The sequence below is a fragment of the Podarcis tiliguerta genome (assembly GCF_965153285.1).
Source record: "Podarcis tiliguerta genome assembly, chromosome: 1".
Classification (NCBI taxonomy): Eukaryota; Metazoa; Chordata; class Lepidosauria; order Squamata; family Lacertidae; genus Podarcis; species Podarcis tiliguerta.
Genome location: NC_139534.1, coordinates 24,307,700 through 24,334,253, shown reverse-complemented (window position 1 = coordinate 24,334,253; position 26,554 = coordinate 24,307,700). Strand labels below are relative to the sequence as shown.

The 26,554-nt window shown below is 43.4% G+C and overlaps 1 protein-coding gene and 1 long non-coding RNA gene across 3 annotated transcripts in view; one reads left to right on the top strand and one right to left on the bottom strand.

The window, feature by feature from the left end:
• The window catches only part of SESTD1 (SEC14 and spectrin domain containing 1), a 49,413-nt gene extending 38,426 nt beyond the window's left edge, over window positions 1-10,987 (top strand). For both annotated transcript variants that reach the window (XM_083408891.1, XM_083408890.1), the window contains exons 11-19: window positions 279-473; window positions 1,559-1,673; window positions 3,820-3,979; window positions 5,730-5,811; window positions 6,051-6,173; window positions 7,530-7,721; window positions 7,819-7,940; window positions 9,261-10,405; window positions 10,669-10,987. In XM_083408891.1, the coding sequence (XP_083265017.1) occupies window positions 279-473; window positions 1,559-1,673; window positions 3,820-3,979; window positions 5,730-5,811; window positions 6,051-6,173; window positions 7,530-7,721; window positions 7,819-7,940; window positions 9,261-9,390 (1,119 nt within the window). In that variant the 3' untranslated portion in view covers window positions 9,391-10,405; window positions 10,669-10,987. The remainder of the gene's footprint in view (window positions 1-278; window positions 474-1,558; window positions 1,674-3,819; window positions 3,980-5,729; window positions 5,812-6,050; window positions 6,174-7,529; window positions 7,722-7,818; window positions 7,941-9,260; window positions 10,406-10,668) is intronic.
• LOC310665533 overlaps window positions 1-26,554 on the bottom strand; it is a 229,526-nt gene that overhangs the window by 191,561 nt on the left and 11,411 nt on the right. The window lies entirely within an intron of this gene.

Below are 26,554 nucleotides of genomic sequence, written 5' to 3'. Positions count from 1 at the left end.
AGGGCTTGCTGAAAATGGTTCCAAGGGTCCACGACTGATTTTGCTAAATGACAGAATTGCTCAGTTGAAAAAAACATGACATTATTTACCTAATATGGACGGAGACTTGAGCAGGTCTGTGTGCTACTGGTTTTAATGCATTACTGTTAGACAGAAGCATATGTAAACCTGTGTAATAAGTTGGTTGAATGTGTGTGTGTGTGTGCACACGCTGTCTTAAAAAGAACATTAAAAAGCATTGCAGTTCTGATATACTTTCTGCTGTTCTGTTTTTGCAGGAGTGGTTTGCAGTGTATGTGGAACTTAATCAACAGATTGCAGCTTTGTTAAATGCTGGGGATGAAGAAGACCTTGTGGAACTGAAAGCATTACAGCAGCAGTTAAGTGATGTTTGTTACCGGCAAGCCAGTCAGCTGGAGTTCAGGCAGAATCTCTTGCAAGCAGCACTTGATTTCCATGGTGTTGCCCAAGAAGTAAGTCAGTATACATTCTTACTCACTGTACAGTTTTGCTGTGTGACGATTACTATAGATGGACAACAGTTCCAACTGGTTTTTAGGAATGAACAAATTCCAAAATATACCAATCCATTTCTGAGGACGTTCAGTAGCTAAAGCCTTCGGTTTTATAAGGATTATTTTTTTTGAATGAGTCTTTATTTGCATCAGCCATTGGCCATAGCAATAAAAGAACAATACGATATACAAAGAATAGAAATACAGTGATACCTCTGGTTACGTACTTAATTTGTTCCGGAGGTCCTTTCTTAACCTGAAACTGTTCTGAACCTGAAGCACCACTTTAGCTAATGGGGCCTCCTGCTGCTGCCGCACCACCGGAGAACGATTTCTGTTCTCATCCTGAAGCAAAGTTCTTAACCCAAGGTACTATTTCTGGGTTAGCGGAGTCTGTAACCTGAAGCGTCTGTAACCTGAGGTACCACTGTAAAGAAGTCAGTTATATAGGGTTTTGAATCAGTAGTCAAATAGTGGATCTTACTCTGATTGCCCCAACTAAAATTTATTGCAATGCTGTAGAAAGATTCTGATGTGTCTATTTCTTATTCCATATTGAATTTATAGAATGTTGTGACCACGGTGCTTAGTGTCTGTGCTTATCTGACAGTTTAAAGCACATCCTGCTTCTCCCCCGTTTTGTATAAGCTCCTGTTTTGTAATGCCCAGAAGTGATGACTTTTCTTCATCTAAAACTATTGGCCCTCTTCCACTCTGTACCTGGGGCCCTTATCGATGTCTGCACACACACAAAAAGAGGCATATCAGGTCTTGTTGGGAGTCCACATCTTGATCATTGGAGATTGGTAGAAAGTGTGGCAGCAGCATTCTTGATGAAGGGTGTTTGGTGAGGAGTGTCTGCTGTTCAGGTCATCTGCCTGTGAGCTTCCCTATCCCCTAGGTTTATCTCCCTTTACAGCTCGTGTGTGTGTGTCAGTGTCACAGCACATCCGGCCATTGCAGCATATCCTTGGTGGAAGCGTGAGAAACACAGGTTTTTGAAGTAATATGATACCTGGGGTTTTTCTTGCTGTCTTTTTCAGTTGTCTCAGCAACTAGACGGCCTACTAGGGATGTTGTGTGTCGATGTTGCACCAGCAGACGGGACGTCAATTCAGCAAACTCTAAAGCTACTGGAAGAGAAACTGAAAAGTGTTGGTAAGCCCAAACATTGTAGAAACCTCAAAATCTATAAAACAGTGAACAATTGGGAAAAAAATAAATTTTAAAGTATACATTGATGTTTCTCTCACATTCGTAACTAAGTACAGAGGGGAAAACGGACCTTTCTGGCCACAAGTCAGCAATTCATGCAGAAGAGATTGGGTGAGCATGGCAGACCAGTGTGGTGTAGTGGTTAAGAGCGGTAGTCTCGTAATCTGGGGAACCGGGTTCGCGTCTCTGCTCCTCCACATGCAGCTGCTGGGTGACCTTGGGCCAGTCACACTTCTCTGAAGTTTCTCAGCCCCACTCATCTCACAGAGTTTTTGATGTGGGGGAGGAAGGGAAAGGAGAATGTTAGCCGCTTTGAGACTCCTGAAGGGGAGTGAAAGGCGGGATATCAAATCCAAACTCCTCTTCTTCTTCTTCCTCAGATGCGCACCCCCCCTCCCATCCCTTTCTCTGCGGGATAATTACAATTCCCTTTCTTTTAAAAACAACAGTGCAATTGGGGGCGGGGACAAGTCTAATTGAATAATTGGATTTGCTTTACAGTTGTTTGGATTTTGGATGCAAACTCTTGGCTTCCTTTTGCAATTGGCTCAAATACTGTTGGGACGTAAAAGTCTTAACAGTACATTTAAATTCATTTGTACTGCAGCAAGGAAACTTCATGAACAGTGTACATGAATCCCTGACAAGCCGCCTGCTTCCAAGGCTGAAAACTTACGAAGCTGCTTTCGTGTATTAAATCGCATGTAGAGGGAGTCCATGTGTTGAGACTGGACATTGCAGATGGGCAGCCTCTATGCACAGACCTCTTTACATTTTGGACCTCCATGCAGTTGGGGTTCCAGCTCTCTCGGAAGTCTGTGCATGTAAAGGTCTTTCAGACACAAGTGCAGGGTTTGAACATTACAGTGAGGATGGAAAAAAACACACCGCATGTCTTCAGCCTGCTGCCCCTTGTGATCATATGGATCCCCTTAGCTCAATTAACAGTTATCATGTGGAGGACGCTTATGATTAAGCTGCATAATATGTCCAGACTTGGAAGATTTGTGCCAGTATTTACAAAGCTTTAAGAAGAAAACTAGGGATGTGGATGGCGCTCTGGTCTAAACCACTGAGCCTCTTGGGCTTGCTGATCAGAAAGTTGGTGGTTCGAATCCCTACGACAGGGTGAGCTCCCGTTGCTCGGTCCCAGCTCCTGACAACCTAGCAGTTCGAAAGCATGCCATTGCAAGTAGATAAACAGGTACTGCTGCGGCAGGAAGGTAAACGACGTTTCCGTGCGCAGCTCTGGTTTCGGTGTTCTGTTGCGCCAGAAGTGGCTTAGTTATGCTGGCCTCATGACCTGGAAAAATTGGCTGCGGACAAACGCTGGCTCCCTTGGCCTGTAAAGCGAGATGAGCGCTGCAGCCCCAGAGTCATCTGCGACTGGACGTAACTGTCAGGGGTCCTTTACCTTTACCTTTTAAGAAGAAAACTAATCTCTTTCATTTTGAAAAACACCTGTTAAACATAAACTGAGATAATGCATACAATAGTCAAATTAAGAAAGAGGGGAAACTTCAAAATCCCTGCTATGTGATAGCAGTTCATAAGACTGGAAGGGACACAAATAATTAACATATAAAGCTGCCTTATACTGGGTCAGACAATTGGTCACTGTCTTCCACTGTGTTTCAGTCTTTCTTAGCCCTTAGTATTTCTTTTTTAACTGGTGACACCAAGGTTTCAACCTGGGTCATTCAGCATACAAGTTGTACGTTTTGCTAGTAAGCTGTGACCTCTCCCCATAATAAATACTAACTTTGTGACTGTAAGAAATTATACTTAAAAAAAAAAAAAAAAAGATGCAATAGGAAACTTAAACACTAGCTATCTATATGTTTGCACAGTTAGGGTTGACTGGCAGCTTTTGATTGCCAAACTTGCTCATTTTGAAGTCTAGTAAGTTACGTGACATATCATTTATTGAGTGAAATTACTGCAACTAAACTTGCACATGGATGAAGAGAGAATTGGACAGAAATTAATGAGTAGAGGGAATATGTCATTTGCTCACATTTGCACCTGTTTGAGGGTGGGAAATGTACTAGTTCTATGAAACAAAGAATTTGGGTTTTTTGTACCTTAGACTTAGGTCTGCAAGGTTTGCGTGAAAAAGGTCAAAGTCTTCTTGATCAAATATCTAACCAGGCATCTTGGGCTTATGGAAAAGATGTAACCACGGAAAACAAAGAGAATGTTGATCACATCCAGGGAGTGATGGAAGACATGCAGCTCAGGAAGCAAAGGTAATAATTATGCTGCCTAGCAGCCCTGAAAAGTTCCCTCCAGCTCAGAAGTTCTCTTAACTGTGCCATTTTGTGTGAGAATTCTGTATGACTTTAAAATTGCTTTAGTTCACTTGATGCCTTTTGATAACTCAGCAACTGCAGTTGTGGTATTCTTTTTAAAGAGAACATTAAGATGTCATAATGTGCCATATAGTACTGCACAAAAGACCAAAGGATCAGGCTGAAAACGAATAGAGTTAATCATGAAAGAGAATAACTTAATAATGAACAAAACCCTGATCTGCTTATATCTGAAAACTGAAAAAATGTATTCTTTACAAGTTATGACAAAGAAAATGAACTGAAACCAGTCTTGAAACTCCTTAGGATTTATCTATCAGATGATTATCTTGTAGTGTTTAAATATTAAATCTTTCTCCCCTGATATTAAGACTCAGAGGCTGCCGATCTCAGTCTCCATTTCCTGCTTCTCTATGAGCAAAACAGGCTCTGCTTTGTCTAAACCCCAAGAAATGTCCACTGCAAAAGCCACACAGAGATGGAGGTTGGCTCCCAGCAGAAAATTAAAAGCACAAGAAAATGTCAAACATTAAAAACTTCCCTAAACTGGGCTGCCTTCAGATGTCTTCTAAAAGTCAGATAGTTGTTTATTTCCTTGACATCTGATGGGAGGGAGTTCCACAGGGTGGGCGCCACCACTGAGAAGGCCCTCTGCCTGGTTCCCTGTAACCTCAAATCTTGCAGTGAGGGAACTGCCAGAAGGCCCTCGGCGCTGGACCTTAGTGTCCGGGCAGAACGATGGAGGTGGAGACGCTCCTTCAGGTATACTGGGCCGAGGCCGTTTAGGGCTTTAAAGGTCAGCACCAACACTTTGAATTGTGCTCGGAAACGTACTGGGAGCCAATGTAGCTTTTTCAGTACTCATATGTTATATGAGAATAGCAATAGCTAAAATAAATTATATCCCTTCACAAGGCAATGGTTTAGGCTTTCCCTCCACCTTCCCTGGATTGTGTGCTATTAATTTATGATAAGTATTTAAGTGACCAAAACTGGATATGGACAATTTTTAAAAAGTCGGTTTTTGGGGGGGAAATGCAGTGTTTTTGTTGGGCCAGAAACCTCAGTTAAACTAGCAGTACAAAATACAATACGATAACAGTACTTACATAGGTATATCAGGGGATACCTAATATTAGTCATACTAAGAATAGACCCATTGAAACCAGTGGACTTATTCAACTATATTGTAACCCCAGAATATTGCCCATCGTGTATGAAGTTGGAGAACTATGTTGGCCAAGAAATGATAGTGCTTATCAAAATTTTGCTGATTTTTCAAACAATTCTTTTCATATATTTATATATTTTCATGGTACATTGTAGTAATATTTTTACCCAACCTTAGGGTTGCCATATGTCCAGAATTTCCCAGACATAGCCAGGATTTTTGGCCATTGGAAAAATTGCCTGGTTGGAAAATCTGTGCAGGAAAATCTGGATGAATGGTATGTTGGAAGTGTAGTTTTTGGCAAATTTCCTTAAAAATAACTCAACAAGTTTGCCCAAAAAAGCTCAACTTTTCCACTTTTTGAAATATGGCAACCCTACCCAATCTTTAGTGGCACATGAAAGAAAGCAAGAGGAATTGTCCATGTGTTGCGTCTACGATGGGAGTGATGGGTTAAGTGCTAGGCAATAGTGTTTAGCTTTCTGATGTGGTTGCTTATTATTCCGGCTTTCATAGATGTGAAGACATGGTAGATGTCAGACGATTGAAGATGCTTCAAATGGTTCAGCTCTTCAAATGTGAAGAGGATGCTGCGCAGGTGAGATTGAGCTGAATATGTATTGTGGCCAGTGTTGTTCATATAAACTTGCTGCAAAAGAGAGAGAGAGAGCGTGCCTAGTCAAACAAGTTTTGGAAATTTAATCGTTTTGGGTGTTTGGGCACCCCTGTAAAATACACTGCAGACTTCTTATTACTTATTGAGCACATCTGTGACAGATGGATTGTGTTAGTTTAAATGTTTTCTGTTTTACAGTCTGTTTCTACTCTTCCCTCTAGGCAGTAGAATGGTTAAGTGAATTACTCGATGCTCTGCTGAAGACCCATACCCGCCTGGGGGACGATGCTCAAGAAACCAAAATTTTGTTGGAAAAGCATCGGAAATTTGTTGATGTAGCACAGGTATATGAAGGGTTTCTTTCACTGTGTAAGCAGGTTAGGTGGGTCACTAGAAAGCTGCCTCTAAGCCTTCTCATTGATATTTAAAATTAGCATTTTCATTTAGACTATTTGCTGAGCTTGTTTTCCGAGTACAGTTCTGATTGCCAGAAACATTGGCTAGATCTGACAAGATTATTCTATTGGAACATCCCCTTGGGGACAACCACAGTCCCCCCCCCCCCAAAAAAAAAGTGTTTTCATGCATCATAAAATGTACAAGATTGGTTTTGAAATGCTTGAATTCACTTCATATCTGACAAATGTGGAGTGGTTACTCCATGTACCCTGGGCAATCCTCTGCATTATTTTTTTTTAGAAGTTACTTCCCTGATCAGCTATTTGATTTGATAAAGGAACTAGTGTGTTCAGACAAGTAAATGATAAACAATAGGACTACTGTGTCCAAAAGCAAGGGACCAAAGGTTTTGGCATGGTTTTACTAAGCAGATGTTAATTGCTGTGCAGAGCCAGAGAAGGGTGTTCCTCTGTTGTTACTCAGGCCTTTTCAGGGGGGGCACTCTCAGCACCTTAATGACCTTCTGGAAAGGCCCAGCAGGAAGAGGGGGGGAGAGACAGCCATGTTGTTGTTGTTCTTTAGTCGTTTAGTGGTGTCCGACTCTTCGTGACCCCATGGACCAGAGCACGCCAGGCATTCCTGTCTTCCACTGCCTCCCGCAGTTTGGTCAGACTCATGTTTGTAGCTTCGAGAACACTGTCCAACCAGCCATAGGGACAGCCATAGGGTCCCCTTTTCATGAAAAACAGAACGGGGACAGGAAGTGAAGATGTTTACCCTGTCACTGCTCCTTGACTCCTTTGTAGTTCACCGAGAACACAAAGGTGGCAGAATATGGGATCTTTGTGCTGAATATTTGAGACCTAGTCAGGGGTGCAGGCCAGAGAGTCTGGTACTTGCTGTTGTTGTGCAGGCGAGTGGATTTTTTAAAAAACATGGTGGGCTTAGGGGAGAACGTTCTCTGTTCTCAAAGCACCTGTATGGGTTTGTGCAGCAGGCTCCATCCATAAAAGTGTGTGCATCCCCTACCTCCCAAGTCAGTTGTTCAGCAAACAAACCCCCAAAGGGTTAGCTTTCTGTTTCCCTCGCCTTTCATCGTTCAGTTGGATTTCCCAAGCAAGGCCATTGCAGTTCGTTCCTGCGTTTGGAAAAGTAGGCCGATGTGTTAATAGTCAAATGAAGTGCAAGAACGCCTTGTGACTTACATTTGTGTCTTGCCGATGTGTCGCTCTTTTGTAGTTAGATCTGTCCAAGGATTTGAGATTGAAATTTCACAACTTTCTTCTTTTCCCTTTTTATAGAGTACTTATGATTATGGAAGGCAGTTACTACAGGCTACCGTCGTTTTGTGTCAGTCTCTGAGATGCACTTCTAGGTCCTCAGGAGACACACTTCCAAAGCTGAACAGAGTCTGGAAACAATTCACCATCACTTCCGAAGAGCGAGTAACTAGGCTGGAGATGGCTGTCGCTTTCCATTCAAATGCTGAAAAAGTTAGTTGCTACCAGCTACCAACATATGAATATTGCTCTGTTGTTTTAAGTGAACTCTGGAAGCAATTTTCTTTTTCTTAATACCACTTTGTTACAGGTTTTGCAAGAATGCCCAGACCAGCCTGAATCTATAAATGACCAGGAACAATTTGATGAGATTGAAGCTGTTGGAAAATCACTTCTGGATAGATTAACAGTACCTGTTGTTTATCCTGATGGGTATGTAGCTCATCCTTAGAATGTGACTTTTCTAAAATGCTTTAGTTTGCAATACAAGTCAAACAGATTTTAAATGAGGGAGACATGCAAATACTGCAGCTGAAATATTCAATTTGGAAAAAGAACAAGTAGTCAGATGCTATAGCAAAAAGTTAAATATTTAAATAAAATTTACCATATTTTTCGCTCCATAGGACGCACTTTTTCCCCTCCAAAAATGAAGGGGAAATGTGTGTGCGTCCTATGGAGCGAATGCAGGCTTTCGCTGAAGCCTGGAGAGTGAGAGGGGTTGGTGCGCACCGACCCCTCTCGCTCTCCAGGCTTCAGGAGAGCCGCAGCGCCAGCCCCACAAGGTTGGGGGACAGCGGGGAGGCGGAACGCTGCCATCCCGTTGTCTCCCGATGTGGTTTGGAGGCTGACGGCGGGGAGACGCGTGGTTCTCCCCGCTGCCAGCCCCTTAAGCTCCAGGGACAGCGGGGAGGCGCAGTGCGTCTTCCCGCTGTCCCCGGACCTTGTCTGCATGCGGGGGGCGGGGAGAAGAGCGCTTCTCCCCGCTGCCTGCCCTGCAAGCTCCGGGGACAGCAGGGAGGCGCAGCGCGTCTTTCTGCTGTCCCCGGACCTGGTCTGCATGCGGGCGGCGGGGAGAAGCGCCCCGCAAGCTCCGGAGACAGCTGGGAGGCGCAGCGCGTCTTCCCGCTGTTCCCGGACCTGGTCTGCATGCGGGCGGCGGGGAGAAGCACGCTTCTCCCCGCTGCCTGCCCCGCAAGCTCCGGGGACAGCTGGGAGGCGCAGCGCGTCTTCCCACTGTTCCCGGACCTGGTCTGAAGGCAGGCGGTGGGGATAAGAGCGCTTCTCCCCGCTGCTGGCCCCACAAGCTCCTGGGGGGGAAATAAATTTTTTTTCTTTATTTCCCCCCAAAAAACTTGGTGCGTCCTATGGGCCGGTGCGCCCTATGGAGCGAAAAATACGGTATTTCTTTACAATGTCATCAAAAGGTATCTAATCGAGATGCGTGCCCATCGATTGCTTCACAGAGTAGAATTAAATGAACAAATGGAATGTTTATTGCTCATAAATTGAAGCTGCTCCAAACAAATCACATTAGTTTGAATATGTACTATCAAAGTTTTGAGTCTGGTGTAAAAATAATGGTGGCATAACATCCATATTCATCAGTCAGGTCTGGGACCTCATCCTAAGACAATTCAGTACTGTACTAGCCAGGTGTAGTGTAAAGTAATTGTGCGTGTGTTTTTTAATCAAATTGGTATCTACTGAGAACAAATCCCATGTGCCTTGCTTGTTTTTTCTTTGTTTTAGTACTGAACAGTACTTTGGGAGCCCGAGTGATATGGCTTCTACAGCTGAACACATTAGAGAGAAGATAAAGCTGGTTTGTTTGAAAAAACAGCAGCTGAGACAACCAGAAGTCTGTACAACAGAGAGCTAATAGTGTCCATTTGCCAGTTCATAAGATGTCTCTACGTTACCCAGCATGTCATCTGCATTCTGCGCCTGCCATAATACATTAAAACGCATTTCTACAGCTGTTATGAAAGAATCCCGTCCTTCTTGAACTTACTCTACATCTTAACAGTGTATTTCTACCAAGCCATAATTATTTAACATGCTATGAAACCATAGACTTTAAATATTATCAAAAGGAACTGAAAATATTGCACTGAACCCTTCTTTCTCTGAAGCTTTCCCCCCAACCAGTCGGGTGCTTCTCTGCCTAAGCAGCTGATACAAGCTTTGAATGGTGCTAATAAGTACAAGTTCCGTACAGAATAGTAATTCTCTTTATTCTCCAGATGATGTAGTATTTTTAGGCTGTAGGCAAGCTATCTGTTGTTTAGACAGTGGTGACCCTATAGTTATAATTTGTATTACTTTTCAAATGGTCCCTTTTATTGTGCCAATATACATCCTGCCCATCAGATCTTTGAAATTCATTATAGTTGGTTTCCCTCCCCCCCCCTTCCAATTTGTATGGATAATGTATTGAAAGCTGTTTTGTGCTTAATAAAATCCATCTTTTTAAAATCTTACCATCTTTTATGCAAGCCTGTGTTTCCTAATGTGTAGCAGACCTTCATCTGTAGCAGTGGGAAGAGCAGCCCCTTCCTTTGCCTTCCAACTTCGGAACAAAGATTCCTCCAGTCTGCTTCTCTCTTACAATGTGAAATGAATGTACAGTCTGGATCAGGGGTGGGAAAAAAAACATCTTAATAGATGAGTCCAGAAGGAAGGAAGCCTCACATTTCTTCTGTTGACTAAATTCAAAAGATCTGAGCCAAGCAGAAAAGAGAAGGGGAGGCGCTTATCAGCAATATTGTTGCTCAATTTCTTCCTGCCTTCGTGAGAGGTGTGGCAGAGAATGGACATCTTTCCTATGTACAGCTCTCTGCAGAAAGGGCAGAAGATTTGAATGTTCTAAAAAGAAAAGCTCAAGAGATACAGTGGTACCTCGCAAGACGAATGCCTCGGAAGACGAAAACTCGCAAGATGAAAGAGTTTTTCGTTTTCTGAGTTGCTTCGCAAGACGGATTTCCCTATGGGCTTGCTTCGCAAGATGAAACGTCTTGCGCCTTTTTTTAAAAACCGCCAATGCATTTCCTATGGGAAACCGTCAATACACAGCGGTGCTTCGCAAGACGAAAAAATTCACAAGACGAAAAACTCGCAGAATGAATTAATTTCGTCTTGCGAGGCACCACTGTATAAGGAAGCAAGTGAAACAATTCAGATAATGAATGATGAGAGGGTTTGTTGGGGTGAGTTTCCCCTCAACATGTCATTTTTTTTCCCCCATCTCCCCCCCCACCTTCTGTACTAGTGAACATTGCAAGTACGCTCTTTTAGTTAACGTGCTCTTTCCTGAATAAGCTCATGTTAAATAGGTAGTTGGTATGCAGTTTCCCAAATCGATAAATGCTACATATTGTAATAAAAGTTTATTACACATAGGGCATAAGATTAAAGCTAATTATGTGTATTTGCTCTTTCAATCTGCAAAAGCCAAATAAAAAAATATTTTATATTTATGCAGTATGGGATTTTCAGTGTTTTTTAAAACGCGTAGAAAGGCAAGATTATAGCAGGATGCAGTTTTACCTGCCCCTGTGGTTTTTTTAGCTACCCTGTGTATAAGATGCTCAAAGTGCTCTATCACCTTGGCTCTTAAAAGGAGCAAAGTTTTATACTAATGCTGCTGCTTTGAAAAGCAGGCTTCAATTTGGGCATTAGGAATGTAGCTCGCATATGACTCCCTTCTTTGCTTCCTTCCTCTCATGTAGTCAAAGTCTGTAGGGGCTGCCAAACTGGCTTGGACATGGGAATAGTATTAGAAGCGCCTTTCCCAAGACACATGGCCTGATAAGATGGGTAGCAATCTGCTCTGAGTGGTTGCGGGGGGGGGGGGGGTTACACATACATATTTTAGGTGGGGGGGGCGAGGAGAGTGGGCAGTTCCATGCGCAAACATGAATTATTGCACTGATGAAACTTAAAGCTGCACTGGATTGGTTAAACAATCTCTGTTTAGTCCAAAGTGTGCTGAATTGTACCACTGGCATTACAGAAATTCACTGGTAGTTTCTTGCTTCCCTTATTTTCTTTTTCAAGAAAACGGGGAGGGCGCAGATATATGTTGGAAGGTCGCAACCCTTCCCCTTAACAGCTCACGCACAAACACAGACACACCACATCCCTCACCTTACACAGATGCCACTGGAGACGTCACAAGAAATTGGTCAGGAGAGCTTGCAGAGGTGAATTTTCCCGCTTGTCTTGATCCTTCGTGGGAAATCAGGAACACCCCTCATGGTAGCCTGTTGAGAGAAGGCAGCTCAGGGTTATGCCTGTCAGAGCTGCCACATCCTCATTCTCCTGTTACCTCGGGGAACTTCCCCAGGGCTGCTGGGGCAAAAGACATTCTGCGTCCCCAGCCTACAGGCTGTCTCATTGGTGGGAGAAAATGCTTTGTACTCCAGGAATGCTGGGCAAAAGGTTCCTGGGGGCCTTCACAGCTTCAACATCGTTTGGAGAGTCTTCTCTCATCGGGGATGTGTAGCCGCACCTGCTCCCTGGTGAGAGAGGAGTTGTGACAGAAGGATGCTAAAAGGGGTTCCTTTTGAGTGTTGCTAGGGCACAGAGCATACCTCCTTGGAGACTGGGCTACAGGAGTAAGCTCCAGCCTGATCTGAAAAAAAAGATGTTCTACTTTCTCCTTGCCCTAGGTATGCATTTGTAGAGGAGGGTTCTCGAGTAGGGAGAGAAGGCAAAGCTGAGCATCTTGCATATGTTCAGAGTGAATGCACGGAAAGATCGCGATCCATTGTGAGTAATAGCTTTGGCCACTTGTGAAGGATCTTGCCCTTTCAGGGCAAAGAGTGAGAAGCTCATGCATCCCTAAATGTCATTAGACATTTCCCACATACTTCCAAGTGAAGCTGTTACCATAGGTGCTAGAAATAGTCTTTTTTTTTTTAAAGTCATATGGAATAATAGATCTGGAGCACCGTATTTAATTGCTTCCATTGGTTGGAAAGCAGAACAGGTTAATGGTCTCCTGATTTTTTGTTTTCTAGAAAACCTTCATGCATATGTCCATAATCTGTAAGTGATTTCTTCTCTCTCTCTCTCTCTCTCTGCTGTACTCAACTAAGCTGCTTACGCATAATTGAAATTGTCAAATCTGTAATGATTCTAGTACAGTCATTGCCGACATAATCTCTCAATGCTCTTTGGCAAGAAAACTATAATTACATTTAACGTGCATTAATAAATGTAATAAACCGCTACATTTCACTTACTTTTACAGTACATTTATGTAATTGAAAATAAGGTTTACAGTACATTGCAATGGATTGATTTTCTTTTTCCGCTCCCTGTAGAAATTTGTAGAAACTCTACAAATTTGAAGTAGAGTTTAGAAGTTAAAAATTCTTTTAACTCCTTTGGATCAGATTATTGTACTCAAAAGGAAGAATGGTTTTGAGCATGCGGTAACAAGAAACAGCAGCTGCTTTGCCGCCTAGCAGGGCTCAGCCCCAAGCAACGGAGGACAAAAACATGACTTTGAAGGCTAATGAATGCACTAAGTTCAAGCTACACAGTTCACTGGGGGTTAAGCACAGAAGCCTGGCAAGGCAATATCTGCTGAGTTTGCCTAGTGCGCACATCTCTGACCTAGCCTAGTTTCATCTCTCTTGAAAGAGAGGAGTCCAGAGTAACATTTGAACCACTGTGATAAGAAATTTCAGGGGCAATTATTAGTCTGCTGTAACAAGAACAAAGACATCTATTATAAGGTGACACCTGGCTTGAGAGCAGTACATGTGAAAAGGATATAGGAGTCTTGGTTGACCACAAACTTGACATGAGCCAACAGTGTGACGCGGCAGCTAAAAAAGCCAATGCAATTCTGGGCTGCATCAATAGGAGTATAGCATCTAGATCAAGGGAAATAATAGTGCCACTGTATTCTGCTCTGGTCAGACCTCACCTGGAGTACTGCGTCCAGTTCTGGGCACCACAGTTCAAGAAGGACACTGACAAACTGGAACGTGTCCAGAGGAGGGCAACCAAAATGGTCAAAGGCCTGGAAACGATGGCTTATGAGGAACGGCTAAGGGAGCTGGGCATGTTTAGCTTGGAGAAGAGGAGGTTAAGGGGTGATATGATAGCCATGTTCAAATATATAAAAGGATGTCACATAGAGGAGGGAGAAAGGTTGTTTTCTGCTGCTCCAGAGAAGCGGACATGGATCCAAACTACAAGAAAGAGGATTCCACCTAAACATTAGGAAGAACTTCCTGACAGTAAGAGCTGTTTGACAGTGGAATTTGCTGCCAAGGAGTGTGGTGGAGTCTCCTTCTTTGGAGGTCTTTAAGCAGAGGCTTGACAACCATATGTCAGGAGTGCTCCGATGGTGTTTCCTGCTTGGCAGGGGGATGGACTCGATGGCCCTTGTGGTCTCTTCCAACTCTATGATTCTATGATTCTAAGTTGCTTTGGGTTACCTTAGTCAAAAGAAGACCAATGCTTTTTTAAAGTCCTGTGGCAATTTGCTTTGAGTGTGGGGCATGGAGTGGAATCTCACCCCCCCCCACTTATTTGGGGAAGGGAATATGTATTTGAGTCATCTGCCTGCAATCCTCATACCATTAGGTCAGATGTAAAAGGATGTGAGTGGTGGCTAGCTTTTCTATGTGGGGGAAGCGTATGGCTTCATCTTGAACATGTATTTAGGGGTTTAACATGCCCAGCCTACTTTAAAAGATAGGCCAAATCAAAACACTTCAAAGACTGGTGGGGTAAGCACACATAGAAATACTGAAGGCAAACATCATTTAATGAAATTTGAAGCCCAGGACTTTTGCTCTTGCCAAATGCCATTTCCATTTCAAGCGCTAGAATGGAAAACATTTAGGAGGTACTTACGTCTAACTTCCAGGAGGTGGTACTGCTCTGGAAGGAAGAAGGCAGAAGCAGCGTTGGATCACTTTTGTCCTTGGTTCTTATTGGCTTATTTAGCTATGACTCCCTTCTGCAAAACAATAAAACTTCAATAGTATTTATCTGATTGCTAGCCTTTCCTTACATCAACAATTAAGTATATGGATGTGACGGTCCTGTAGCAGTGCTTATTTGTAAATTTATAAACGACAGGTAAAAAGGTACACCTGCTCGTAAGGGCCAGTCTTGACAGACTCTAGGGTTGTGCTCAAAGAGGCCGGGGGCCAGCGCTGTCCGAAGACACTTCCGGGTCACGTGGCCAGCGTGACATCGCCGTTTACCTTCCCGCTAGTAAGTGGTCCCTATTTATCTACTTGCACCCGAGAGTGCTTTCGAACTGCTAGGTTGGCAGGCGCTGGGACCGAACAACGGGAGCGCACCCCGCTGCGGGGATTCGAACCGCCGACCTTTCGATCGGCAAGCCCTAGGCACTGAGGCTTTAACCCACAGCGCCACCCGCGTCCCTATAAACGACAGGTACCAGAGACTTATTCCCAGATGTTAAGCAACCATTTACTCCGTCACAACTAGAGAAGCCATGTAGAGGCAAGTTGCTGCTATCATTCACAAAACTACTGCTGTAGCCCAGAAAGTGTGGAAGCGATGGAGGAATAGTGCATCTCCTCTGATCTCTCTTTTAAATGCTGTATTTTATTTTGTGTATGCCTAGAAGGACACATTTCTAAACATCTTAATACACAAGTCAATCTTTTTTTAAAAAGAGCACTTAAGTGTCTCCCCTCCCCTTAAATCTAGCCATAGGGCCAGTCCTTTTTTTCTGGGGTGACGCTAAACATTTTGTGAATCTTTGTACTTTTGTCCATTTACTGTATTTATTTCCCCCGATTTGAACTATAAAATGGTGATTTTCTTGAATCAAAATGAGAGTACTCCTAAACATTTTTTAAGAAAGAAAGCACTGCATATGACTAATATATCAAAGTTTCCAGTCCAGCCATCCTTTAAGATAATAGAATCATATAGTTAGAGGCATCCTGAGGATGCTTTAGTCAACCCCCTGCAACCTTGACATTATCAGCATCACACTCTAACCAACCGAGTTATCATGCTTTATTGTCCAGTGCTTTATTAAAATTAAAAAAACCATATAAACACTGCCCTAGCAACCCATATAGAATCACAGAATTATAGAGTTGGAAGGGACCATGAAGGCCATCTAGTTCAACCCCCTGCAATGCAGGAATCTCTTGCCCAATGTGGGGCTCACACCCATGACCCTGAGATGAAGAGTCTTATGCTCTACCAATTGACCTTTCCCTGGTCTAGTATGGATCACAGTACTGGAGTTTGTGTGTAGGGTTGGCCATACATTTATTTTACAGCTTAAGACTGTGCTTGATAATTCTTTTTATGGCCATAGGCATGCGATTTTGAGTGTGACGCCCAATTTCAATGCCTTGCCCATTATTTGAAAATTACACCCCAGCAATATAGTCCGTATAGTTAAAGCTATGGTTTTCCCAGTAGTGATGTATGGAAGTGAGAGCTGGACCATAAAGAAGGCTGATCGCAGAAGAATTGATGCTTTGAATTATGGTGCTGGAGGAGGCTCTTGAGAGTCCCATGGACTGCAAGAAGATCAAACCTCTCCATTCTTAAGGAAATCAGCCCTGAGTGCTCACTGGAAGGACAGATCCTGAAGCTGAGGCTCCAATACTTTGGCCACCTCATGAGAAGAGAAGACTCCCTGGAAAAGACCCTGATGCTGGGAAAGATGGAGGGCACAAGAAGAAGGGGACGACAGAGGACGAGATGGTTGGACAGTGTTCTCGAAGCTACCAGCATGGGGCAGTGGAAGACAGGAGTGCCTGGCGTGCTCTGGTCCATGGGGTCACAAAGAGTCAGATACAACTAAACGACTAAACAACAAGCCCAGCAACGCTACGGTTAGTTCATGGTCTGTTTCGTCTTCCTTGAAATGCTCTAAATTGGGGGTTGGCTACTTGGCTATCCACATCATGACTTGGCCATCTGGTCCCCACGCCACTGACTCTCCTGTTTCAAGCTTCTTTAAAACACCTTGGAGGGAGGGATGTAAGGCTGTGCAAATGATGAGCGGATAAATTATCCTCTCATTGCTATGTGCTGGTCTTTTTCTTCATGATTATGATGCAGTCAACCAGCACTCTCTATGTCCCACCTTCTACAGCAGCATGCCCATATACACCCACCTAAAAAAGATTGTTAAGCATCTAAGCTTACCACCCAGAACTACAGTATCCGGGTCCTCCTCACCATTCAGAAAGGCAGTTTCGTGCATTAAAATTTTGTAGCTAAGAACGGATGTCTGAACAAGAGATAACACACAAATGCAGTTCACTTATGGAGATTATGTATATAAATTGCGGGTTTTGCCAGCCAGAACAAATTATGGTTAACGTATGTCCAAATGACAAGTGATTGTGGTGCATGCACATGGCCCCGAACCCAGAAGTGACCCAGAAATGTCATGAGACGCGTCACAAAGATGGTGGAACAGGAGTAGGGCAGAATGGGGTGCTCATACACACGCCACCGATGCACATGGATTGGGAAGGGAATCCCTGTGCAAAATGGTCATTGACTGTATATAAACACAAGGGACACCCATCTTTTCATGTTGACTGTCCCTGTATATAGTTTTGTAGGCAAACATATAAATATAAAGATATAGACATATGTGAAGAATCCTTCAGCAGTTGAACGCACAGCATTCTAGATCCCAAGGTGCATAGGGAAAATATATAGACCCTCAACAGATAGACAACACTTGTCGGTCTGAATTTATTTTCCAGGGTCCTCTGGTGGTGAAAATACCAAATGTCATGAGCTCGTTGGGATTAGCGTCTTGCAGTGGAGACTAAGAGTCGCCAGAAATGTGTGTAAAAATAAGTAATGTACAAAAATAAAAGCAAGGAGTCTTAATCCCTTCTTTCCCTATTTCTGGCCTTGCTGGGAGTTTGGGTTCTATGTTGCCGACTTGACATTCTGTCTTGGACGCAATCGTTTGCAGCTAAGAAACCTTTCGTTTTGTGCTACCTCCCACTGTCCCAGCGATTTAATGTATTCCAAAACGTGAACACTGCAAGATGTGCAGCACAGTATGTTCACTCAGCAGTAAGTCTCAGGGAGTGCAATTGGGCTTGCTCTCAGGTAAGTGGCTATAGCATTGCAACCTTAAACCAATTTATGTGGCTGAAAAATGCATTTATTTTTGTGCAATTCAAGCATGTTTATGTGCAAAATATATATTCTACATAACCAAGAGATAAAGTTGTGGAAACTGCCAGAATGCAACCACAACAATTTAACCATAGTGGAAAATTCAGACTTTTACAAATGGAAATTATGCCCCATAAACTTTTACTGAGTGACTTCTTAGCAGTCTGGGGAGAATTTGGTATTGAGAGTTATTTTCAGTGTAAGTCAGAAGAAAGCAGTAAAAAAGCAGCCCTTCCAGCGTGCTGAAAGCAAAAATCACCAGAATTTGTGTGCTTTTAATGCCATGCTTTCCTTTATTCATATTCCCTCTGCTACAGCAGTCCTAAAAATATCTTTGGGGGGGAAACCACAAAAACGTATGATGTGAAATTCAGGGATTTTTAAAACACCAATTTCTTGCTGTATGCAGCCTAGGCACTTATGTTTGTTGATTTCACATTCTCTCTGTCTTGGCAAGGGTTATAAATACTGGATCTGTGACAACATATCCCGAGTATCGCTGCTGACTTTCCAGGCATGCATGGATTGCAGTTGATCCTCATTCCAAACTGGACAGAGCTGGGCAGTATGGAAAATCCTTGCATTTGTCATTCATGTTTCATAACAAATGCAGAGAGGAATTAATCTACAGAATGCAAGTTTCATTTCTGCCCACTCATTCTATTTGTGGCAATTAAGGGTAACGAGTGGGTGGGTGGGCTTAGAATCCTGCTGCCTCCAGAGACGGGTTGAGTCAGCAGCAGTGGCCAACAAGAACAGCCGCTCCTGACATTTTTGTTTTGTTTCCCTCAGAATGCCTAACCACAGAGCAAGTCCAGGCACCTGAATGGAAATGACAGCTGCTGGACACAAAAAAAGTTAGCCACTACAGGGGGGGGGGGGTTCAAAAGGAGAAAAATAGACCAGAAGAAGAAAAAACATAAGCAAACCAAAATACCTATAGTACACCCACCAAAATAACTATAGTCATAAAAATGCAAAACATACATAAATATGTAAATACATAAAAATGTAAAAATATTTTTTTAGTCAGACCCAGGTTTGATGAGGCCCTAAGCTACTGAAGGTAATGGGGCCCTTTATATGTCCAGCTGTCCTTTGTCAACAACAAATTGTCGCTGTTTTTTTGTGTTGAATATATGCTATGTGGTAATTTATGGACCTAATAGGTATCTAAAGCAATTTGCACATGCAGAATGTAGGCACCCTATATAGAGAAATGAGCAAACCAGTGATATTTTAGGGAGCAGGCTAGCAGGCGGGGCCCATTACTTACATCGTAGGAGCCTGCACAACACAAAACACTGTTGCTGTATGTAGGTTTTATTTTATTTGCTTTTTATCTTATATTCTGGAAATGTTTTTCCCCTTTAAATTTTTTGCGGGGCCCCTAAGCTATAGCTTGTTTAGCTTATACGTAAATCCGGCACTGGTCAGACCATTGGTCCATTGGGCTCAAGTCAACACTGACTTAGCAGCAAATCTCCTGGATAATAACCTAAAATGGGCCTGCTGGATCAGACCAAAGGCCCATCTTGTTCTTGCAGTGGTTGACTAGATGCCTATGGGAAGCCTGCAGCACAGGATTTGAGGGGGAAAAACTGAGGGGGAACGTTGGGCTCGCTTCAATTTATTATTCATGGCGGGTGGGGACACCCCTGGGGGATCCCTGGAACCAGGCCTGTCTGCCAAAGGCCAGTCTGCAGGCAGGCAGGCAGGCAGGCAGGCCTGCAGTATTCACCAGCCTCCTTCTGGATTGCTGGCCAGGCCCGTGGCCAGTCTGCAATGCTGCCTGACCATTTAAGGTAAGCGGACTTGAGCAGCATTTTCTGTCCACCTGAGATTCCCAGCAACAGGTATCCAGAGGTCTCTCCCAGTCCTAGATGGAGCTGCTGGGATTGAACTGGGATGTTTCTGCATACAGTGGTGCCCCGCAAGACGAATGCCTCGCAAGACGGAAAACCCGCTAGACGAAAGGGTTTTCCGTTTTGGAGGTGCTTCGCAGGACGAATTTGCTATGGGCTTGCTTTGCAAGACGAAAATGTCTTGCGATTCCTGGGGTTTCCCCCCCCGCTCCCTACCCCCTTTTTCTAAGGCACTAAGCTGCTAATAGCCTTTTAGCAGCTAATCCGCTAATCCCTTAAGCCTTTAATAGGCGCTAATAGCTGCTAATAGCCGCTAAACAGCTAATAGCGCTAATCCGCTAATCTGCTAATGGGCTTGCTTCGCAAGACGAAAAAACCGCTAGACGAAGAGACTCGCGGAACGGATTCTTTTCATCTTGCGAGGCACCACTGTACTAAGTAGAAGTTCTACCCCTGAGCTGCAGCGCTACTGGATCCCTGCAGGATCAGGTGAAAAGGCCCGTCTACTCCTGCATCCTGCTCTTGCAGCAGCCAGTCGGATGCCTGGAGGGAGCTAACAAGCAGGTGTTGAAGGCAAATGTCACCCCCTTTCTCACATAGGGTGGTTGCTGCAGCCCCTCAAACATTTCAGTTGCTCTTTCACGAACCTTCTCCGGCTCTAAAATACCCCTTTCTGAGGTGAGGCACCCAATCTGCACACAATATGGCAGTCCCGGTTGCGATACGGATTTATATAACGATATTGGCAGTTTTATTTTGAATTCCTAATGGCGCTTAATATGGAATTCGCCTTTCTCACAGCTGCTGCACGTATTTAAGTAGGGCCCCAAGCTGGGGGGGGGGGAGTGCACATTCTTATTGTTTGCTAAAAAACCTTTGCAAAATATTGCTTATCTTTTGTTTACGAGGGGGAGGGAGGGAGGGAAGGAGAGAGGGGAAAAACCCCTGCTCATATACTTTTAGTCAACTTCACACACTGAAGTTTTTTAGTTCTGTTTGATGTCTTCACATTTTTGGCATGCAGCAAATCCCTGTGCGCTATTTCATAGAACTGTAGAGTTGGAAGGGACCCTGAGGATCATCTAGTCCAACCCCCTGTAACATGCAGCTGGTCCATACAGGGATCGAACCTGCAACCTTGGTGTTATCAGCAACATGGTCTAACCAACTGAGCTATCCAGGCTCAATTTGCCTTTATCCTTTGCTCCATAGGAAGCTGCCTTATCAAACCATTGGCCCATATAGCTCAGCAGAAGCTACATGGACTAGTGGCAGTAGCTGTCCAGAGTTTTGGGCAGGGGTTTTTCTTAATCTTATATCTGGAGATGTTGGGGACTGAACCTGGGCCACGTCCACATTAGAACAAAAGGAAATAGAGGAAACGCCTCTCCAAAAAGAGAGAGAGTACAATAAGGCAGCAAAAGGAAGAGAAATTTCACAAGGATTTTGGGATGGGTTTCTGGAACTGTGTGCAGAATAATTTATGAGCCCCAATGCTGCAGGAGACACATCACATAGAATGGAATTCTTCTTATTTCCCCCTCTTTCTTTCCCCCTTTCTTTTGCTTTATCATATTGGGATCTGTTTAAGTATTTATAATACTACAGTGGTACCTCGCAAGACGAATGCCTCGCAAGACGAAAGAGTTTTTTGTTTTTTGAGTTGCTTCGCAAGACGAATTTCCCTATGGGCTTGCTTCGCAAGACGAAACGTCTTGCGCCTTTTTCTTAAAACCGTCAATGCATTCCTATGGGAAACCGTCAATGCATTTCCTATGGGAAACCGTGCTTCGCAAGACGAAAAATTCACAAGACGAAAAAACTCGCAGAATGAATTAATTTCGTCTTGCGAGGCACCACTGTATAAGTATAAATACTTAAGTATTTAGCTGGGCAGAGTGAGAGAGATTTGTACAGCACTTTCTTTCTTTCTTTCTTTCTTTCTTTCTTTCTTTCTTTCTTTCCAATCCATTAGAGCACAATTTTATTAATTTAAAGACTACCAGCTTTTAGTACAGTTCCATGCAGTAGGTTCAATACATGTGCACAGCAACAAATAACCACTGTCATAAATAAAGAACAAAAGTTTAGGCAGTTAAAGGGAAAGATTGCAGTGGAGAGTTCTTCAGAAGCAGAAAGCAGGAGATAAAACTAAGATGACCTAGGTAATGTATTAAGTTTGAGTTTCCCAAAGCTTGTTTCAACAAAATTGTTTATGTTAGGGGAAAACACTATGGAAAACACTTGTTGAGAATTCTGACTGGAAAGTATAGCACTCTCTTCATATGCAGAATAGGGTGGCCCTGCATCCTATGTTACAGAGGACATTCCCCTTTTGAAAGCATCCTCTATTTGAAGGGCTATCTGGTCCAGAGATAAAACCACCAGCACCCCCCCCCCCCCCGATAACAAATGCTGGAAATGTAAAGAAACGGAAGGTACCTTCTTTCACCTTTGGTGGACGTGCCCAAGGATTAAGACCTTCTGGGAAATGATATATAACGAAATGAAAAGGGTATTCAAATATACCTTTCTGAAGAAACCAGAGGCCTTTCTCCTGGGCATGGTCGGCCAATTGGTGTCAAAGAAAGATAGAACTTTTTTTATGTATGCCACAACAGCAGCAAGAATACTGATCACAAAGTATTGGAAGACACAAGAGCTACCCACCCGGGAAGAATGGCAGATGAAGCTGATGGACTATATGGAAATGGCGGAAATGACTGGCAGAATCCGAGACCAGGGAGAAGAGTCGATGGAGGAAGATTGGAAAAAATTTAAAGTATATTTACAGAAATATTGTAAAATTAATGAATGTTAGAAGAATATTGGAATGAAATTACATGGTTTTAGAAGAAGCGTTATTAAGAAATATATGAAAATTAATTCTCAAAGTGGAAAATTTAAGGTTAAATCGTGTTAGGATAAATCAGAGAATAAAAACTGAAGAAGAGGGAAAGGATTTGTTGAACCAGCTAATTTGAACTAGAATACAAAAAAGGGAGGTGCGAGGAAGTCGAGGAAATAAGTAAATGAAAGATATAGATATGAAACTTGGATGTGTGTTTAAATGTTTTTGTTTTCTTGTTGTATTGTTGTATTGTATCTTTTTTATTGTTGATGTATTGTCTGTTGAATTTATGTATTGTTTTTCTCTATCTCTATTTTTTTTCTTTTTATAACTATAAAACATTTAATAAATATTATTACTATTAATAATAATAATAATAATCCACCAGCATCCCCTCTCAACTCACAAATAGTGAGAGGGTCAGAAGCCAGAGTTTAAGGTTTAGTATAATGTGACCAAGAAATACGAGCTGCAGGATGGAAAGCTAGAGAGGCAAAGCCCGATGCTTGGTTTCTGCTTAAATCCAAGGCTGCAGCTATGGTATAGAAGCAAGACCCTTTTGGGGTGTCAGTGCTGTGACACACACACACACACACACACACACACACCCCGGTCATAGTCTCAGGTGTATATATGTGTAAATAAACCATATATCCTAAAGACGCTGCAGTCTCAACTGTGCAACATCATTCATTTCTACAGGGCAGCAAGGAGATATTCCTACACCAGGGGTGGAGAACCTCAGGTATGGGGGGGGGGAGCATATGTGGCCCTCCAACTCTTTGTATCTGGCCCTAGGTCACAGCTCCTCACCTAGCCACATCCCTGGTTGTCCCTGTACTGTGCTTCTGACTGCCTTGCATGTGTTCTAGAACTGCAATGCTGCCTCTTGTTTATGTGGATGGAGAGGTCTGAGTGTGTTGAAACCACAGACGTTTGCATAGCATAGCCTATGTACAAAGTTAATAATCACACTTACATACGAATGTAAGAATTACTTCTGGGCCTGTCAACCACCGGGTATACTGTAATGAGGGAATGTCGCCACAGGGCAGAAAAAGAGCCTGAGATTCTTAATCTCAAGGTCATGGGTTCAAGCCCCACCCTGGGTGAAAGATTCCTGCATTGTGGGGGTTGGACTAGATGATCCTCGTGCTCCCTTCCAACGCTACAATTTTATGATTCGACCTCTGTTCTAGAAGTACCAACTAAAAATGTGGCTTAGCATTTGAGTCTCTGACTTGGAATATGCTATGAGCATAAGGACCTGAAGCTTTTTTTAATATATTAGCTTGCCACTGCCAGAAAGCTTGGATGTGTTTACTCAATACTTTAAAAATCCTCCATCTTGAAGCATTATAATGCGATATAGTCCCTCACCCACCAAATCTCCATTCTGTGTCATTGGCTAACTTTATTATTTGCCTTCTAGGCGTGCGATCACCCAAAGAAAGTCCAAAATGGATGGAATCCGAAATAAGAGTAGCTAGAATAATTAGCAAGCTTGAGTGGCTTGAATTTTGAGCAAGGAAACAAAATAGTTCTGGTCTGACTCAGAAGCTAATATATAGCCTGGAGTGGAGAGATAAGGAAGCAAATATTTCAAGGGTGTAAACACTCAATATGGAGAGGAACCGTACAACATGGTACAATAAGGCATCGCAAGTTTTTGAAAAATGTGTGGAGTCCATTTCTAAGGAAAGGAATGCAAATTGTTTGCTTGAAAAATATATGATTCCACTTGTGTGGGGAGAGGTGTCAAATCTGAAAAGATATCATAGGAATCAATTATTTACTGGCAAAATAACAGCGAGGAATGGGGATTAACCCTACTCAGATTTTCAAAAGTCATACACTTGACAAAGGTTCATAGCACAGAAGGAGGAGTTGGGGTCAAATAACTTGCATTAATTGGATTGAAGTCAAATACTCCAGTGAAGGGTGTTCTTCAACCTTTTAGCAACCCAAACAATTAAAGGGTTGGAACAACTCCCCTGTGAGGAAAGGTGACAACATTTTTTCATTTGGAGGAAAGGCAAGTTATTTTGTACATTCTAGAGATGTATAAAATTATCTGTGGTGTGAAGAGAGGGGATGGGAGAAGTCTTTCCACCCCATACTACAAGAACTCGATGGCATCTCATGAAGCTGAACTTTAGAAGATTCCTGACAGACAAAAGAAAGTACTTTCGCACAGCACTTAGCTAAACTATGAAATTTGCTCCCAGAAGATGTGGCGATGGCTACTGAGTTGGATGTCTTTAAAAGGGGGCGAGTTCATGGACAGCATCAATGGCTACTAGCCTGAGGAGCCAGTGTGGTGTAGTGGTTAAGAGCGGGAGACTCGTAATCTGGTGAACCGTGTTCGCTTCCCTGCTCCTCCACATGCAGCTGCTGGGTGACCTTGGGCTAGTCACACTTCTCTGAAGTCTCTCAGCCCCACTCACCTCACAGGGTGTTTGTTGTGGGGGAGGAAGGGAAAGGAGATTGTTAGCCGCTTTGAGACTCCTTAGGGTAGTGATAAAGCGGGATATCAAATCCAAACTACTCCTCCTCCTCCTCTTCTTCTTCTTCTTCTTCTTCTTCTTCTTCTTCTTCTTCTTCCAAAGAGCATTGAGGGGGCCCGATGCAATGTCTTGATGTCACTCTGTGCCCAGTTCCGCATTGGGCCTCAACAATCGGGGGGGGGGGGGGGGCTCAGAAAAGAAAAAAGATTGCAGGGGCCCTAAAGTGCCTCAGCCTCCTGGAGCTAGCACCTATGCTACTAGCCATAACAGCCTTCACCATTGGAGGAAGTGTGTGTGTGAATTACAAGTTGGTAGGAATTACAAGAGGGACGCGGGTGGCGCTGTGGGTTAAACCACAGAGCCTAGGACTTGCCGATCAGAAGGTCGGCGGTTCAATTCCCCACGACGGGGTGAGCTCCTGTTGCTCGGTCCCTGCTCCTGCCAACCTAGCAGTTCGAAAGCATGTCAAAGTGCAAGTAGATAAATAGGTACCGCTCTGGCGGGAAGGTAAACTGTGTTTCCGTGCGCTGCTCTGGTTCGCCAGAAGCGGCTTAGTCATGCTGGCCACATGACCTGGAAGCTGTACGCCGGCTCCCTCGGCCAATAAAGCGAGATGAGCGCCGCAACCCCAGAGTCGGCCACGACTGGACCTAATGGTCAGGGGTCCCTTTACCTTTACCTTTTAGGAATTACAAGTGCGCAGAATGCTGCCACATGCATATCCTGCATTTCGCCTTCTGACGGACCTCTGGTTGGTCAATGTGAGAACAGGATGCTGCCCTGGATAGACCATTGGCTTGATCCATCAGGGCTTTCCTTGTGCTATTAGACACATTTGTCCCTGGGTTGCGAATGATAACTGCATTTTTTTTTAAAAAAAATGAGCAGCCGCCAGCGTATTCTATGATACTTAAGCCCCATGCATTTTATTTGGTTAAAAGACCAGAAGGCATCAAAACCTGCAATAGCTATAACAATCTTGGCTGAACAACTCGTGCGCCTTTAAAAATAATAATAAAATAATAATAATAATAATCTGAATGATTATAACTAGCCTGTTCAGAATAATGAAAGTATCACAGCACAGTAGGCTTCAAGAGAATTTGTACTGTCTATTGATGCAAATTGTTAAGAAAAAGCACAAAGTGGTAAGATTTAATGTGTGCTTAATGATCCTTGTTAGCTTGATCAAAACAGAATAGTCTAGGGAGAGTTTTCAAAACCTAACTGCAGATTTACAAAAAACACACAATCGTGCTGGCTTTTAATGTAGGATATTAGTATTACAAATGATTTTCTCTTGCATAGGATTTCTGGGCCAGGGAGCCACAGTCTAGAACTGAATACATTGCTACACATTAAAAAACCCACATAGAAAATTTCTGCCTGTTGTGGCACTGACTGTAACCCGAATTTCGGTATAAAATTTGGATTTCAGTGGGGCAGCTTGGACAAGCTGTGCTCATGGTGGGCTCCCATCTTCCAGTGGGCTGGCCTTCATCCTTGCTGCCAGTGCCATTGTTAGGGAGAGAGCTGGTGAAGGAGCAAAGGACAGCAGCTGTTGCCATTATCCTTGTGATTGTGTGGCTCATAGTTTCATCCCTTCAGGGCCAAAAAGGGTTGGGGAAATACAGTGGTACCTCAGGT